General features: G+C 41.0%; 1 protein-coding gene and 1 pseudogene across 9 annotated transcripts in view; both read left to right on the top strand.

Moving 5' to 3' along the window:
- Positions 1-12,841, top strand: part of LOC132649052 (exocyst complex component 6B-like) — a 126,057-nt gene that overhangs the window by 94,636 nt on the left and 18,580 nt on the right. For 3 of the 9 annotated variants that reach the window (XR_009587476.1, XM_060371944.1, XM_060371948.1), the window contains one exon: positions 7,665-7,782. Coding sequence is in view for 8 of the 9 variants with exons in the window: in XM_060371944.1 (XP_060227927.1) it covers positions 7,665-7,778 (114 nt within the window). In the remaining variant the exon portion in view is untranslated. Of the gene's footprint in view, positions 1-7,664; positions 8,639-10,893; positions 11,025-12,841 lie in introns of those variants that run through there. The other 6 variants (XM_060371945.1, XM_060371950.1, XM_060371946.1 and 3 more) reach the window with 3 other exon arrangements.
- Positions 10,443-11,556, top strand: LOC110542765 (isocitrate dehydrogenase [NADP] cytoplasmic-like; annotated as a pseudogene).

Below are 12,841 nucleotides of genomic sequence, written 5' to 3' on the forward strand. Positions count from 1 at the left end.
TGCTTCTCATGTTTTTAGAGACAGTCTTCAGAGAACCTGGACATCACTTATGATGCTTTAGCTAGTCTAGATAGCCATTAAGCCCTAGGAATCCTCTTGTGTCTGCGTACCCAACCCTGGGATTATAGGCATGCATCACTTTAGCACTTTACTGCCTGAGTCATTTCTCCAGCCTCTTTTCTACGCTTTAATGGACATATGTATAATATGTTCTGAGTAATGACATTTTAATGTGTTTACTATATCTTTTCTTTAATGATGCCTAGTTAGGAAATCAGGGAATGAAATCAGTAGGAAAATCCAAATACCTACAACATAGCTATTTATACACAGAGCTGATAGTTAATAAATTATTAAAGTTAAGTTTGTGCTAAAGATGGGAAAACCTGACTAGCTTGGCGAAGCAAAGTATGAAGCCTCAAGTTTGTCATTGTGATGAAAACCAATTATCTTGTTAAAACAGCTGATAGTCAGTCTCACTCTCCCCAGCTTGTTGGCTTGTGATGGAGTTAGCCTCTTACTACTGAGCAGGGTCATAAAGAAAAGTATTTTTTAGTATCATTTCTTTGTGTTTTATTTTGGTTTTGGGAAAGCTAATGAGTGGGTCATGATCAAGATATATTTTGCTAAGCTAGTCATATGTGGTATTTAACCATTTTTAACAGACAACTTAAGTTGGTTTTTAGTGAACAGTTGTGTTGTAGAGAAATTGCTTTGAACCGGAAATAGATACAATGAGATATATGCAGATAGTAATTCTTCTCTAAATGCCCATATAGAATTTTTTCAAGATTGAGACTATCTTTATAATCATATATTTATCAGAAGTACTATTTTGTGGTCAATTGAATTAAAATACAAAGAAGCTTGAAGCTGATATCATACCTGTGCAGAGGTAGACCATGATACCTCTTGAGAGTGGGGCTAGGGTTAACATAACATGGCATCCTGTAGAACACTCTTGTAACTTGCTGCACACTTGTAACAGTTATGATGATGTAATTATGTGCTTTTAAAAAGAAAGGTGAAGTATAAGTTGGCATCTTTTTTGGTATCTTGTATTTGCATTCACATAAATAAAACCCAAGACTTTTCTGAAATATGAAAGCATTGAGTATGAAATAGTGTGAAAGAGCAAGGTCTATGATTTCCTTTTTCTCCAGGTGCTCAAGAGCTTCTACAGTCTTAGAATGATTTATTAGTGCCACATATAGGACATACTTCATATTCCAGTTTGTAGCTCTTATAATTTGTGCATAAGCTGTTAAGGATCAGGATTATCATGACATCCACACTAAGTGGGTTAAAGCCAGTCTGAATAGAATACAAGTCAAATTAATGTTGCCTGAGTCGTTCAAGTGATTCATGCTAGCTCTTGCAATTCTGACTCTTCTTTCAAGCACACATCCTGGTAGTTAGGAAGCAGAGGCCAGCCTAGTCTACAGAGTGAGTTCCAGGCCAGCCAAGGCTATACAGAAAAACCCTGTCTCAAAAAACCAAACCAAACCAAACCAAAACAACAACAACAAAAAGCGAAGGTACCAGGAAGAACTGCTAATTCTCTTACAAACTTCATGCAGCTAGAACCTTTAAGGATGTACTGATTGTGGTGAGAGCTGGATGGGGTTGTTAAATCCAAATGGACTGAGAATTAACAGCCAGACATTACCTTTTCCAGTCCTTGTTGGTATAATGTTCTCTTGGAATGTATACACCTTACCCTTGTTCATTCAAATGCTGATTATTCTCTCCACTCTGGTTTCAATCTGGACATTAAATTGTGATACTTATTCTAAACATCACCTGTCTTAACTTTGTGTAAACATGCCAAAATAAAGCAACCAGCCACAATGGAAAGGAAGCTGAACAATGGAAAGGAAGTAGGAAGAGAGGGAGGAGCCAGAGCACAAGAAGGTGTGGGAGGCAGAGGAACAGAGGAGGGCAGGAGAAAGTTGGAAGAGCAGAGCTGGAGGAGAGGTCTTGGAAAGATGTGGAGAATGAATCAGACCTAAGATTTCACTAAAAGCAAGTATAATCTGTGAAATCTAAATGTTAGGAAACTGAGGGCTTAGAGGTTTAGGATGGAGTAACTATTGCCCCGCATTGTGTTCTAGGTTAACTAAATAAATCATAGTCTCTGTGTGGTGATTTGTTTATACAGCTGTTTAGGATTAACAGCAGCTTTACCAAAGGATATATCAATAGTAAATATTAATATTTTTCTACAGCAAGGCCTAGAATTCAGAAGGCAAAGATGAAGAGTTCTGTATGTTGCTTCTCCTAGGCAATCTTCTCTTAGCCCTCTCATTATCTTTCAGAAATCCATCAGCTTCTCCTCACATTGCTTTTATTTTTGTGCACTTGTTCTTGTGTTTTTGTCCTTTTTGTAAGGACACCATCCTGACTTCTTAAACCCTATTTGCCTCTTTAAAAGCTTTGTCTCCAAGTAGTGATATTGGGAAATAGAGCTTCAACATAGGGATTTGGAGGGAAGACAGTTCAATTCTTAATACAGTTTAACTGGAAAGTCTACAAATAATACATATTTAGGAAGTATAAATTCTGTTAGCTTTTTGTTTTTGCAGAAAATTATACAAGTTTTTCCTGTTTTCTTCTTTTAAAAATAATGATACTTGAGTTCCTACATGTTTATTATAAAACAGCATTGATAGGAAGATTACGCAAATTTGTTAGTAAGGTAGAGTGAAATACAGGATATTTCACGTTCACTAATTCATGAACCAGTTCTAGGCCTATACAGTGCTTTAAATAATTTTAAATTGGCTGGGCACTGGTGGTGCACTCCTTTAATCCTAGTACTTGGTCTCCAGATCTCTGTGAGTTCAAGGCCAACCTGTACTACAGAGCTGGGATAGACAGGGCTATGCAGAAAAAGCATCTCTTGAAAAACAAGCAAAACAGACAAAAAATTAAATTAATAGCTGTGTTAGTTTACTATTTCGACAAAATATCTTGATAGATAGTTTTAAAGTATGCAGTGTTTATCTTGAATCATGCCTGTGGTTGACTTTCTTAATTTGGGGCTTGTGAGAACTTGGTACATAATAGGACTTAGCATATAGTAGAACACATAAGAGAGAGGCAGAGAAAGGAAAGAAGGTCAGGAAGAGAGTGCACACGAATTGAAGGGACCAGAGTGTCAATATCCACTTCAGTAGCATACCCCTAGTGACTAACATCTTTTTATGCTCACAGCCTGAATGAAGCCTTACTACCTTCTAACAGTTCCATAGGCTGGTGACTAAGTCTTTAGCATACAGGCTTTTAGAGAACATCTGAATCAAAGCAGTTATCATGTTTAAACTAAAAAATAAATAAAATAAAATAAGTTTCCTGGGCTGTAGAGATAGCTGAGAAGTTAACAACACCTGTTTCCACGAAGACCATGGCCGCTAATACTGTCTGTTGACTGGTAAAAGTCTTCTAGGGTCCAGTTACCAAAGTGTCTGCTTTGGCAAGGTTCCAGGGTCCAGGGTAGGAGCTGGGACTGGCTGCAGAGTTCCCCTGTTCACTCCGTCTCTTGGGTCACCCAGCTGATGGCTCAGGCAACTGATCAGCAGCTGATCATGAAAGAGGATTGAAAGAAAAAGAAATAGGGGAGGGAGTCCACGATTCCTTCTCTAAGTCTAGGGACTGGCTACATTGCTACTAAGGAGGAAAACTTTTAACTGGCCACTTTTTTTTTTTCTTTCTGCAAACAGGGCTGTAAAAATGGCCTCTTGCCAAAAGTGCTGCAAGAGGTTGTGAAAAAGCAGGGTTTTTTGGGGGTGGGAGGGGGATCAGCAGTTATGGTCCAGAATGGCAGAGCAATTTATTCTACAAGATACATATGTCATCTTTAAATTTTTTTTTAAATTTATTACAGTTTATTCACTTTGTAGCCTAGCTGTAGCCTCCTCTCTAAGCCCCTCTCAATCCTGCCCTCCCTCCCTTTTCTCCTCCCTTGCCCCTTCCCCAGTCCACTGAGAAAGGGGCTCTTTGGTCTGAGATTAGCTCCTGCACAAGCACGAGGAGCCGTGAGGCCTCCACAGGCTAAAGTAAACTTTTTCCTAGGTCAATAGTCAGATCCTAGCTCACTGCTAATTTGTTTGTAAATCAGTAAGAAAAAGAAAATGGGGAGAAAGTAAGCAAACACCACTCAACACACACATGCTCAAGGAAAAAAAGTAGATAGAGTCAAGAAATTTAACTTCTTAAAGTATTTCTGTGCCATTCGATATTCCTCTATTGAATCCTCTGTTTAGATCTGCATCCCATTTTTAAATTGGATGACTTGATTTGTTGCTGTTGAACTTCTTGAGCTCTCTATATAGTCTGGACATTAGCCCTCTGTCAGATGCAGGGTTTGTGAAGATCTTTTCCCAGTCTGTAGGCTGTCCTTTTGTTCTGACAACAGTGTTGTCACCAGGAAAATGCAAATCAAAATGACTCTGAGCTTTCACCTTACACCCATCAGAATGGCTAAGACCAAAAACTCAAGTGACAACACAGGCTGGAGAAGATGTGGAGAAAGGGAACCCTCCTTCATTGTTGGTAGGAATGTAAACTTGTACAACAACTTTGGAAATTAATCTGGTGCTTTCTCAGACAATTAGAAATAGTGTTACTTCAAGATCCAGCTATACTACTCCTAGGCATATATCCAAAATACGCTCAAGTATACAAGGACATTTGCTCAAACATGTTCGTAGCAGCTTTATTTGTAATAGCCAGAATCTGGAAACAACCTAGATGTCCCTCAACTGAAGATTGGATACAGAAATTGTGGTACATTTACACAATGGAATACTGCTCAGCAATTAAAAACAAGGAAATCATGAAATTTGCAGGCAGATGGTGGCAACTAGAAAAGATCATCCCGGAAGCAGAAAGATACACATGGTATATACTCACTTACAAATCGATATTAGACATACAATATAGGATAAACAGACTAAAATCTGTACACCTAAAGAAGCTAAGCAAGTAGGAGGACCCTGGGTAAGATGATCAATCCTCATTCAGAGAGGCATATGGAATAGACACCAGAAGAAGGTGAAAACAGGGAACAGAACAGGAGCCTACCACAGAGGGCTTCTGAAAGACTACCCATCAGGGTATTAAAGCAGATGCTGAGGCTCATAGCCAAACTTTGGACAGAGTACAGGGAATCTTATGAAAGAAGGGGGAGATAGAAAGACCTGGAGGGGACAGAAGCTCCACAAGGAGAGCAACAGAACCAAAACATCTGGACACAGGGCTCTTTTCTGAGACTGATACTCCAACCAAGGAACATGCATGGAGATAACCTAAATATCCTGCACAGACGTAGGTCATGGCAGCTCAGTCTCTAAGTGGGTTTCATAGTAAGGGGAACAGGGGCTGTCTCTGATATGAACTCAGTGGCTGGTTCTTTGATCACCTCCCCCTGAGAGGGGAACAGCCTTAATAAGCCACAGAGGAAGACAATGGAGTCAGTCCTGATGAGACCTGATAGGCTAGAGTTAGATGGAAGGGGAGGAGGATCTCCCCTATCAGTGGACTGGGGAAGGGGCATGGGAGGAGAAGAGGGAAGGAGGGAAGGATTGGGAGGGGATGAGAGAGGAGGCTACAGCTGGGATACAAAGTGAATAAATTGTAATAAATAAATTTCAAATGAAAAATTATTAATTTAAGAAAAAGAAATTTAACTTCATCCTCATTTATTTTTCGGTTACTGTATATGTACTCAGAAAAGTAATTACTTCATAGTCAAGAAGACAATCACAAAAATATCTGAATTGTAAAATACAACAGGTTACATGTTTTAAAACTGAAAATATGATGGAAATAGTATAAAGGTTCTGTTATTTTGAATTTATTTGCCTCAGTTATAAACTTTTACTTTTTTTTTTTTCAGATCTTCAAGAAGGTGTCCTTTATATTTTCAATGCTTATTAACCCCTCTTCACCCTCTTCTAAGAGGCTAATAATCCCAATCATGGGATATACTTCTGCCCTTTCCTTTCATGTTTAAAATACACTATTCTACTTTTCTCAGATGGACCAGCTGAATTCTATAGTTCTTTGCTTTAAGAATTTCTTAATAGTGGGGTGTGGTGGCACACACTTTTAATCCCAGCATTCAGGGAGGCAGAGGCAGGCGGATGTCTGTGAGTTCGAGGCCAGCCTGATCTACAAAGCAAATCAGGACAGCCAAGGCTACACAGAGAAACCCTGATTCGGGGTGGGGGGTGGAGAGAAAGAAAAAAAAAAAAGAACAACAAACAACAACAAAAAGAGCATCAGATCTTTAGAGGAGTTTTCTGTGCACCCACACATACTGGTCACCCAAACCTCCACTTTCTAAAATGTGCTGCTTATCTTCACTCTGTTAAATCATCTTTGAAAGAACAGGGCACCTATATTACTTTCCTCTCCCTGAATTGAGCCACTGGACAGAAAATAACAAACTTTATTGTATTTATTATTTTTCTAGAGAATAACATTTTAAACATTTCATTGCAATAGTGACCACATTCAGAAGATTCAGCTTTGAACAGTAATGCCACTGCATAAGCAGCCCTTGTGCAAATCCCCAGTTGTTTCACTTATGCTCTGCATTATTTTTACATGTTCCTTCTCTCTCCAGCCAAGCATGTATCACAAATTTCATTTATTTTTTATGTGGTTTTTATCAACCTTATAGTATTTTAGGGTCTAGAGATAGTATTTAATAAGGCTAGGGGTAGCCTTAGGATTTTAAGCTTTTGAGTATAAATTTGGTTCAAAGGCAAAATTATACGAGGAGAAATATGGAGTAAAATCCCATCTCCATCCCTCTGCTTTGCTCCCTTGTACTTAGCCTTTGTATACCAGCATTATTAGTTTGTATATGTGTCTTTTATTATTCCTAAGCTTATGTAGCACAATACATAAATATTTCTGGGCCTGAGACCTTCACTTCCTTCTTTGCCTGTCCTCAAGGGAAGGCAGTCATAGAGCCAAAATGCCCTTTTTATAGGTGTAAAAGGGGGGTACACACTTTTCTTGGCACAGCCCAGAGCCCACAACTGGTGCCAAAAGTTGTTCTCCTCCTGCCTGGGGGCTGCTTCGCAGGAGCCCACGAAGTCAGGAGGGGCTGGAGAGCAGAAGTGTGCCTGGAATGGCACACCCGGGGAACAGCTGATGGCTAGTTTAACTATTTACAGTGAACAAAGAATGTGTACCCTAGGGAGTGGTTAGGTGCTACAAGAGGGGATGTACATAAGTGGCTGAAACTAGGCATTTCCAGGATGCTTGACTTGCATATAGATCAGGTCCCGTTTGGGGGAGATAGCGTGGAGCTTTGTCAAGTGTGGCTAGGGGAATCTATAATGTAAAGGCACTCTCCAGATGAAGTTATGCAGAGAGCAGGGCACCCTGCCGAGGGAAGGGAGTTCAGTTTTTAGCGCCAAACTGGACATGGCTATCCGGTCCAAACAAGAGCTGCAACCTCAACCAGCAGGACACCTCCAACAGTTTGCTGAGTGGAAACTATGCCAGGGCCTTTGTTGTTGCCTTATTTAGAGGAGCTAAGTGGGGACAACTCCCAAGAGGCCCAGCTGTGTGACAGGCAGTGCCCTGCAGCCCACTGGCACTTCTTAGAGCCCAAAGCTAATTGGCTTCTGTTTATTACCGCCCAGTGTGACAACAAAGAAGACTCCAGGGAGATAAAGAGGCCCACAGAGGGAAGGAGAATGCTTTCTGCCTGGTGGCCTCCACTAAGGACACCTTGTCGGGAAGCCACTGCAACATGAACAGGTAAGCCTGAAGATGGAGGTTCACTGCAGTTGGTGCTGTGTGGAAGAAACTGAAGACCCTTCTGATTGCTCCAATCTGAGCCTGTGGTCTTGCTTTCTTCACACTAAACAAAGCTGATAATTATGTCAATGTGAGTATCCAGCCCCACTTTTGATAGCTGTGTCAGATCCCAGTGTGTAACCAGAGACCAGTAACCAGGCAACACATCTCTGAGCTCTGTGCTTCCCAGAGATGATCTCTCCCTCCAAATGTGATAACCAGATATTGCAAGCTACTATTTTAACAGTAGCTGATAAGCAAATAAGGGCATAAAATTACAAGGAAGGACTAAGGAAATGCACACTTTGAGTTTGTAGGTGATATACCTAAGTTCTTGGGTGTAGACAAATTGTGGACTTAAAAAGGATCTGTGCTTCCGCCACCAAGTGATCCCTCTAAAGGAAGAGCACAGGACCACAGCACACCACCTCCCTCTGTGATATATGCTCCTCCCGCCAGGTAAGGTCCCAAGTATTCATTAAAGCAAATAGCTTAGCATCAAGCATGGAGGCTTTTCCTTTTAGAAGCACTTCAGCACCGACCCCCTTTTCCTGTGCTGAAATACTTCTCACTCTCCCTGACTGTACACAGAGGATTTTTAAGGGGAGATTAATGGTTCCACACAGCACATAACATAAACTGAAAGACTGGGGAAAGATGTGGAGCACCCCTGAAAGTCGAAGATGAAATTGGAGGGATGAAGATGAAACAGGCCCATTGTGCTGGGGATCACCTGGAGGAGGCTGCACAGGAGGGAGCAGATACTCAGGGCTTCTGCAGTCCTCTGTGCATTCCCAGGGACCAGGGAAATGGGAAGAAGGGACTTTGCCCCCAAAATATTTCTCTTTAATGCATAGTGTGTTTTTTGTGCATTTGCGAGTGCATTAAATAACCTTCCTATCTAGAGACAGTCATAACTGCTGCCTAGTGTTGAACACAAATGACATTTCAAGGTGTTTGAAACTGTAGCATGACAAGAAAATACTGTTGGTTTCTGCTGAGACAAAAGTATGGATATTGCTAAGATGACTCCAGCTTAACCATTCTTCTGATCTTTGCCCATGCTTGTAACTGGAGGAAACATTCCCATGAGAGCTGAGAATGGGTGAAAATGAAGTTGGAACTCTTTGCCCTCAAAATTCATGGACCTCCATATTCTTGTGGAATGTATACATTCCTTGTTCATTCAAATGCTGATTTCTCTACCCTACTAGCTGGTTTCAATTTGGACATTGCATTGTGATGCTTATTCTGTGATGCTGTCTCAAGTTTGTGTAAACATGCCACCATTTGTTCTCTGTATTGCCAATAAAAACCTGTGGCCAGGTTGCATTCCCCATAAGATGTATAATGTGCTATGCAATTCTTAGATATCTGTGTGATTTGTGTGATTAGAGCAGCATTCAAAAATCATGCTGGCATTGCCTTTTACCTTGCTGCCCTTTGTGGCATCTGGGTTAAAGTCTCCAGCATAATCAAGCGCTCCTGACATCTCTGAATAGAGTTGTAAAAACAGCTTCTAGTCAAAACTGCAAGGGGTTGAAAAAGGGGCCTCTTTGATCTGAGAGCAGCTTCTCAGCAGGAGCAGGTCTTGTGGAGGCCTCCACAGGATAAAGTAAACTTTGGCTGGCTTATCCTATAAAGGTGTTATCCTATTAGGTCCTGAATCTGCACACCTTGTGAATCAATAGGAAAAGGAAAAGAGGAGAGTAAGTAAGCACTGACCACTCAGGCACACAAGCTCAAGGAAAAAGGGTGGGTGAAGTAAAAAAACTTCACTGTAACAAACTCCCACAAACTTACACGCAACACCGGTGTTGATTTTAGCCAGCATCTCCTCTGCAGAAACTGCAGCAAGTTTACGATGCTGGTTGCATAGTATCAGGCCATGTGCACATATAGGCAAACAATTAAACTATGGGCCAGTACATATTCATACACACATTCAATGGATGGTACAAGAGGAGCTTTCAGGTAAAAGAAATCAACTTTTAAGTCACACTACAGGTCTTTTGTGTAAGAGGCTCTGCATTGAGTCCAGGAGAAGGGAGAAGACAGGAGAAGGGAGAGAGAAAGGATTTTATTTTTCTTTCCCTGGTTTGTGAAATGCCCAATCCTGATAAACTAGGGCAACAAGTTAAAATTATATACCAATTTCATTTAAGACTCTTAATGACCTTACGTAGGCTTGTTCTCAGTGTGGACAGACTGCTTTCCTTACATTGTCTCTCCTTGAGTTTTATCTCTGGAGATAACATTTGTTCCCTTTGATTCAAAGATTCTAGCAAAAGCATGTCTTATTGTGGTTGAATATTTACTGTGTAGGGCTGATTATTCAGAAAGATGTCAAGATTAAGCTGACAGAAATCATCAAAATAAACTGCTATAACTTTTGAGATGTTAGCGAGAGAAGGCATGTGTAGTGATGCTCAGTGACACATTACATGTTCTCCTGAGGGTTATGGAGGGAAGAAAGACAGACAGACAGACAGAAACAAAGAAAGAAACAAAGAAGCAAAGAAAGAGGATCTTTCTAAAATTACCAAGGCAGTCACAAAGGTTGTGGTGGATGCTGAGCCAGCTGGGGGCTAGGTCCAGACAGCTTGTGTGCCTGCAGTTGTGAGCCGGGTTATATGTCCAGGAAAATCTATGGCAGTTCTGTTGTGGAAATGTAAGGGGATGAAATGGCATGAAACATCTGGGAATTGATTAAAGAAAAACCCAGTCTTCCTTATGTCGAACTGGATCTGCATAGTTACGACTTAGGCATAAGAATCATGTGGCCACCAGTGACTAGGTGTCTAAGGACTCTGCAGAGGCAATAAAGAAATACAACATTGGTAACAAGTGTGCTACTATCACCCCTCGATGAGAAGAGGGTCGGGAGTTCAAGTTGAAACAAATGTGGAAACCACCAAATGGCACCATCTGAAACATTCTGGGTGGCACTGTCTTCAGAGTAGCTATTATATGCAAATATCCCCCAATGTTGACAGCCTGGGTAAAACCCATCATCATTGGCTCTCATGCTTATGGGGACCAATATTGAGCAACTGATTTTGTTGCTTCCAGGCCTGAAAAAGTAGAGATAACCTACACATCAAACGACAGAAGCCAAAAGGTGCTACGTAACTTTGAAGAAGGTGGTGGTGTTGTCATGGCATGTACAACCAGGACAAATCAGTTGAAGATTTTGCACACAGTTCCTTCAAAATGGCTCTGTTCAAGGGATGGCTTCTGTCTCTAAACACCAAAAACACGATTCTGAAGAAGTATGACAAATGCTTCAAAGTTATCTTTCATGGGATCTATGACAAGCAACACACTATTCCAGTTTGAAGCTCAGAGGAGCAGTATGAACACAGGCTCATTGATGACATGGTGGCCCAGGCTGTGAAATCAGAGGGAATGCTTCATCTGGGACCGTAAATCTATGATGGCAATGTGCAGTCAGACTCCATTGCCCAATGTTATGGCTCCCTTGGCACGATCACCAGTGTGCTGATTTGTAGAAGCAGAGGCTGCCCATGGCACTATCACACCGCATGTATCAGAAAGGGCAGGAGACATCCACCAACCCCATTGCTTCTACTTTTGCCTGGCCCTGAGGCTTAGCACACAGAGCAAAGCTTAATAAACAATATTGAGCTCAGCTTCTTTGCAAAGTCTGCATTGAGATTTCTGACTGACTTTATGACTAAGGGCTTTGCTGCTTGCATTAAAGTGTTGGTATAATGTTCTTGTGGAATGTATACAATTTACCCTTGTTCACTCAAATGCTGATTTCTCTATCCCACTATTTGGTTTCAATCTGGACATTGCATGCCATTGTGATGTTTATTCTAAGCATCACCTGTCTCAAGTTTGTGTAAACTTGCCACCATTTGTGCTCTGTATTTTCAATAAAACAAACAGCCAATGCTGAGCAATAGAGAGAATAGGGTGGGACATCCTGGCCTGGAGGGGAGGAGAAGGAAGCGAGTGGGAAGAGAGGAGAGCAGAGATCAGCAGGACAGGATTTTGGACCATGAGGGGAGATGAACCAGGCCAAAGATATGAATAAAAGCAAGTATAATGTTGGAAATTCTGAATGGGATGAAGCTATGCAGGCTTGGAGGTTTAGGAAGGTGTAAACATTGCCCAGCATTGTGCTGTAGGTTAATTAAATAAATCCTAGTCTGGTGATTTGGGTATACAGCGGGTTTAGGAATAACTGCAGTTTAACTAAAAGATGAACCAGTGATAAATATTAATAATCAACAACAAATGGCGTACTAATGTGTAGCAGAATTTACAGCAATCTAGTAAGAATTTACATAAAAAGGAAAACTATAGAGCAGGTTTTTAGTTCTGTTCCTTAAAATCAAGGCAAAGGCAGTTCCTAAGCAAGGAGCTCACAGATTCTTGATTAGACAGACCCCCTGCAGAGCCCCAAGGCCTCCAGCAGGCTGCAGAAAAAACAAAAGTGATACATTCAAATCCCAGAGAGGCAGTGTCCTTAGGTACAGAATAAAAGTGGCTCTTTAACAAGAAAGCTTCTTAAAGCCAGACTTTGCTAACCAGGGCAGAAAATTCAGTCCCTTTGAGAAGGGGGTTCTTGTTCATCTGAAGAGCAAACATTTGTGGACCCAATAACTTCCCAGAGTGAGGAAGGGGTCAGGATCCAGTGAGGAAGGCAGAAAAAATACCTCTCCCTAGAAACAGGAGCCAGAGATAGACTTAGAAACCTCAAGCATCTGAACTGGTAAGGTCTGAAAGGGAAGCAGGGTCTAAGAAAGTAAAGTCCTTAGGGAAAGATTTTGATATTAAAAATGATAATTTTCCAATGTATGGTTTTGGCTTCTTTGTCAAAAATCAAGTGTCCATAGGTGTGTGGATTCTGGGTCTTCTATTTGGTTCCATTGACCCACCATTCTGCTTCTATACTAATACTGTGCAGTTCTTATTACTATTGCTCTATAGTATAGCTTGAGATCAGGAATGGAGATACCTCTAGATGATCGGTTGTTGTACAGGATTG

The sequence above is a fragment of the Meriones unguiculatus genome, chromosome 18 (genome assembly GCF_030254825.1).
Source record: "Meriones unguiculatus strain TT.TT164.6M chromosome 18, Bangor_MerUng_6.1, whole genome shotgun sequence".
Classification (NCBI taxonomy): Eukaryota; Metazoa; Chordata; class Mammalia; order Rodentia; family Muridae; genus Meriones; species Meriones unguiculatus.